General features: G+C 40.2%; 1 protein-coding gene across 1 annotated transcript; it reads right to left on the reverse strand.

The window, feature by feature from the left end:
• Positions 1–221: 221 nt before the first annotated feature.
• LOC147203328 (inactive serine/threonine-protein kinase ULK4-like) lies at positions 222–4,301 on the reverse strand. The gene is made up of 8 exons (XM_086114317.1): positions 4,164–4,301; positions 2,324–2,423; positions 1,964–2,103; positions 1,706–1,868; positions 1,246–1,347; positions 776–859; positions 570–645; positions 222–463 (listed from the first exon to the last, which is right to left on the reverse strand). Exons 1-8 carry the CDS (start codon positions 4,299–4,301, stop codon positions 406–408), a joined length of 861 nt encoding a protein of 286 aa, XP_085970443.1. The 3' UTR covers positions 222–405.
• Between the last annotated feature and the right edge of the window lie 1,014 nt (positions 4,302–5,315).

A 5,315-nucleotide genomic window follows, 5' to 3' on the forward strand; every position in this document is an offset into this window, starting at 1 on the left:
GATTGATGCTCAGACTAAGTGGAGCCCTCTGATGGTTTGTGGACCATGAGACACTCCCAGTCTTTGGCATTATGAGCAAAACGTTTCAAAGGGAGGTTCTGCTTTATCTGCTGATCAACTGCATCAGTTATAGCTGTGGTCTTTAGGAAGGTGATTTGAAAAATGAGGCAAGATTTTCCATTCTTTTATTGTACTCCTTTATTTCCTAACATTGTGTAACAGAAGTTAAATTATGTTCATCAGAAAAAGGCAGCAACACACAACCACATTGACCAGATCTCATGATATAAGTTTAGAAAACCATGCAGGTTGGGTTGTACCACTTTGTCATAACAAAACAAAAACAAACCAATAAATAAATAAAGAAGTCAGGACGATGGTCCTCTTGTCAATCATCTTCTTTCTCTAATTCTTGTCTTTCAGCATCCAGAAGCCATGCTTCAGTAACTCTGGCAAGTTTATTCTTCAGAACAACAACAAAAAAAAGAACAAATAAGATAACTTCAGATTGAAATCAAATCTACTTAAGAGGATTCTTTGCATTTGGATCACATTTGTGTGTTTAAAACCTCTTGTCGGGGCTTTTGGTGAGTAAACATTTCAGAAGATTTTGGAAATCCTGACTTGAAGGAGTTGTTGGAGACACTATGAAAGAGGGCTCATCATCAATAATATGAATAAAAAACACAGATGACTCAATCGTTTAAAACAACAACAACAAAACAAAACTATATTCCTTATGTGAAACGCTCTTTTTTTATGTTAGTGTATGAACCTTTCTGTGTCGGAGATGATGGTTCCAGACACACGATCATTTCCTTCAGTTCACTGTAGCAACTAGAATAGAATGGTGGTTTACCTAGAAAAGCAAAAAGATTACATTTGAACCATTTTTTATGACCAATGTAATGTCATGTGATAAGTTAACTACACATTCAACTGTAGGTAGGCTCTTAGGGGCATATTCTTCCGTTTGTGCTTAATGAGTCAATTCCTTTCGTGAGTCTTAACGTTCCTAGCAACACTTCTTGCTGCATATGCGCGCGGCACTTCTATAGATTTCACGGCCGGCATATGTCAAATTCAAACAAATGCTTCAAAATCTAGCTCCCCATTGCCACCATTAGAATAACTGCAGTTGTGAGCGTAACCCTCACAATCTTGTGGGTTAGAGGATGTGCGCAGCCCCAAAAATGTATCTGACTTAAGCACAGGGGAGAGTATATCCCTTATTAGGTACCATACCAGTGTACATGTAGTAGAGAACACAACCAAGAGCCCAGAGATCGGAGAGTGCGGTAGTTTCAGATCCCTGGAGAATCTCTGGAGCCATATAAGTTGGTGAGCCTGGTAACGATAGATGGCCTGACAATGACCCCACAGAAATACAATAGAATGTCGGCTACATATTTGTATCAAAAAGAGAAGGAAAAAGGGCAAATGTAGGAGAAAGATCCAAATGATTAGAATTAGGATTGTATCCCTGGCATGGTATATTTGTCAGCCAGCCATCAATTTCCGATACTTGCAGACTCCGCCATAGGCCTGTACTGGTCACCATTCAATCACAAGACATGTCGAGACAGACAGTGGGAACTGAACACAAAATGTCTGAACGGAAGACAGATGGGTGAACTACATTATTAGGGACATCTTTCAGTCACAAATCGGTAATTCATACAGAGTCAACAGAGTGACTACGAACCTTGAAACCTTTTCTTGACGTCTTGGTGTCTAATGTCAATTTTTCTTTTCCCCGTTTCTTCATATGTAGAACACAATGAAAAGAAATCTTCAAGAGTGTCTGTCTCTGTCCTGGAATAACAGAAATTACCCAGTTTTACCATGCCACTACTATCCAGCAGGATCTATAGGAAGAGAGATAATTTGATAATTCAGATGATAAATGCAAAATAGGAATATTATGAATATGATGTTGTTGGTGCTTGATACATGTACACACCTTGGCAGGTGTCAAGTCAGAGAAAATGATTCCTAACTTGTGGATGTGCTCCAGTCCTTTGACCAAGTCCCATCCGAACTTCCTCACAACATTTTCTGGCAGACATCCATCCCGAATAATCACGGACTCCAAGCTACCACCTAGCACATTCAAGACAAAGTTGTCAGGAGACGTAAAAATCCAGACGTGAAAGAATTACCGATATTGGTAAATAGATATGAGAAACTCATAATTAAACTGTACAAGAATGATGAAGGTGCAATATTGATGCCAACCTAAGCCCGAGGTTCCAATGAACAGATCCATGCAAAATTAGAAAAACAGTGATTGATAACCACTTATGTGAGAACCGCAACTGACCTGTGCAGAGCTCCACCACTAGCCATAAGTGTTTTCTGGTCTCATACCACTCATAAAAATGTACAATGTTTGGATGATCCAGATCTTGGCATAGACGGACCTATGAGGCAAAAAAAAAAAAAAAAAAAGACAATGGCGGCCCGGTGATCCAGTCGTTAGCGCGTCAAACTCAGAGTGCAGAGGTACCAGGTTCAATTCCAGCTCTGGCCTCCCTGTGTGGAGTTTGCATGTTCTCCCGGGCTTGCGTGGGTTTTCTCCGGGTACTCCGGTTTCCTCCCACATTCCAAAAACATGCATGGCAGGCTGATTGAACACTCTAAATTGTCCCTAGGTGGGAGTGTGAGCGTGGATGGTCTTTCATCTCTGTGTGCCCTGCAATTGGCTGGCAACCGGTTCAGGGTGTCCCCCACCTACTGCCCAAAAATGGCCGGGATTTGGGTCAAGCACACCCCGCTACCCTTGTTAGGATAAGTGGATCAGAAAAAGGATGGATGGATGGTATGTGCATACAAGACTCTTACAGACGGTGCATTTTATGTCTTGGTGGCCGTAACACAATTTTGGAGAACAAGGTAGCCACTGAAATTGTACAGTGGATATAAAAAGTCTACACACCACCGTCAAATGCCAGGTTCTTGTCATAAAATTAGAGACCAAGACAAACCATTTCAAAACTTTTTCCACCAAATGTTACCAATAACCGGTGCAACCCATCCCTCCATCGAGAAAAAAGATTTTTTGAAGAAGTAAAAATAACTGAGGTTATTTGGGGTTGCAGAAGTGTGCGCTCTCCTAAAACTGAGACTGTACTTCATTCAGAATTAACCAGTCACAATCAAACGCGTGTTCGGTGGGAGTTCACACATGCCATCACACACCACCATTTGCCTCTGATTAACCCCAAATAAAGTTCAGATGTTCTAGTAAGCTTTTCCTGTTTTTGTTTTGTTTTGTTTTTTGCCTTATAACAAAAGCCTGGAAGATTTGTGCAAACACTGACTACCATTTGCAATTTTTCGTATTTCCCTCCACATTGAAAAAAAAAGCACTTTGGAATTATAAACCAATCAATCAAGTCTGAAAACATGATTAAAAGGCACAAACCAAACTGGACATGAACATACTACAGAAGGAAACAAGACAGTGCATGGAGAAGACATGAACTCAGCGACAGGAACAGACGCAGCAAACACAAACAATGAACCCACAAGGGGTCAGTTTCACAAAGCAGGTTTTGTGATAACTCCAAATCTGTGAACCCTAAAATGAGGGAAACTCCTGAATTTTCCGTTTCAAAACGGGAAGTTACTAAAACCTGAGAAAGAGGGGTAACTTTAGCCTGTTTCAGAGAGAGAGGTAACCTAAGCGCTCAGTCAGTTACCACTGTTAAAATGACTATGAACCTAACTTTGTCGGGACCCAGTTTTTCTCAATGAACCTCAAGGTTCTCTCTGTCTCCGCCCCCTTTCATTTCTTCATTCTTTCAGTTAGCAGGTGAGTTCTGGCATAGCCTAGTACTGCCATCTGTCATTTAAAAAAATTAGTCAGTATATGAGAGGTCCATTTGGCACAGTTGGTGTACTGTAGACAAACATGGGCATGTCTTTTTGAAAATGATCCCATCATGAAGGTGCAGCATTGCTGCGCAGAGCAAAATGATTAACCTGAGTCTTACTTTTTCATACCACAAGAACCTGCCAGTTAAAAAAGGGTGTGTCGACTTTTTATCGCCACCGTATAGAACAAACATGACACTTTCATAGGTCTACCTCACATATGATAAACAGCTGTCAGTATAAATGTAATAAATATATAATTACACAAAAAGAGAGTAACCTACATGGTTGGTAATTTCGGGCCTTTTGGCTTTGTCACAGCATTTGAGGGCTACATAGTTCAGAGTTCCCATCCTTCTTCCTTTATAGACAACAGCCATAGAGTCTCTTCCAAGTTCCTCATACAGGTTAATGTTCTCCATCTGCTGAGAGGAAAGACATGAGGGAAAAGAGACAATTCTAATCCAAATACCTTTTGTTCAAAATACATCAAGTAGGAGTATCAATGACACAAACACAGGCTCAAAATAACCTTGGAAATACATAATCATACAGTAGAATCTCTCAAAATGACATTTCGATGCCATTTAACTAGTCAATACCCTTGGATCAAGTCACTTGTAAATAGTAGTTTCAACCTCTCCAATGTCAATTAAAAAGTCAGATAAAACTAGGACTGCTGCAAGATTTCAGCTCAATGAGCATCTGAAAGATGAAGTCCACAAGCATATTTTGCTTTTCATTTGGAATTGTGTGCTTTTGGGAATGAGGAAAAGTATGATCATAACCACGGTACCAGTGGGTGTAATAGGAACTTACTTTGACATTGCAAAGGGTCTTGATGCTCAATACGACAAAAGCAACAAGAGTTCAGCCCCTACCCCACTGAGAGGCAAATAATTGGGACTGTGAAGGTACAAAAATGTATCATTCATGTCAGATCGTCAGGGTTCGTTCAAGGTCACATATGTTCTCAACCCGTTCACTACATTTTCAAAATTTCCTTGCAACAAGAAAAATCACTGAAATGATTAGCAAACGTCTGGTGAATGTTAGGTAAACGTTTTGTGACCTTGAACGAGCCCTGAAGAACTCTGAAGTGAACGCCTTTGCAAACAGTCACAATTGTTTGCCCCTCAGTGGGATAGGGGCTTAACTAATTCTGTTAAAGGGGCTGAATGCAAGTACCAGTAGTTTTTTTTGCTGAAATTATAATGGCTAAAGACTAAAGAAAAGCACCAAGAGCAGATTTGTTGTTGTATCACTATTCGTGTCAGATGTCTTCTAATTTGGTGTAGTTCGCAATCTTTAAAGTGTACCTCTGATGGCCTGTTTCTGTGTATTGAAGGAGAAATGCAGCAGTATTGGAAAATTTGATAACAATACCCGCTTGTTCAGTGTGCTGTTATTTTAAACATTGGTTAACCCTGAACTGC

This window comes from Hippocampus guttulatus, chromosome 6 (genome assembly GCF_054856545.1).
Source record: "Hippocampus guttulatus isolate MCC_2025c chromosome 6, RoL_Hgut_1.0, whole genome shotgun sequence".
In the NCBI taxonomy this organism is placed as follows: domain Eukaryota; kingdom Metazoa; phylum Chordata; class Actinopteri; order Syngnathiformes; family Syngnathidae; genus Hippocampus; species Hippocampus guttulatus.

Excerpts from the sequence above, each read along its gene's own strand:
- LOC147203328 (XM_086114317.1), bottom strand. The coding sequence starts at position 4,301 with ATGGAGAACATTAACCTGTATGAGGAACTTGGAAGAGACTCTATGGCT. Across the intron at positions 2,104-2,323 it reads AGTGGTGGAGCTCTGCACAG|GTGGTAGCTTGGAGTCCGTG; the intron begins GTCAGTTGCGGT and ends TGAATGTGCTAG. Across the intron at positions 1,869-1,963 it reads CTGACTTGACACCTGCCAAG|ATCCTGCTGGATAGTAGTGG; the intron begins GTGTGTACATGT and ends CTCTTCCTATAG.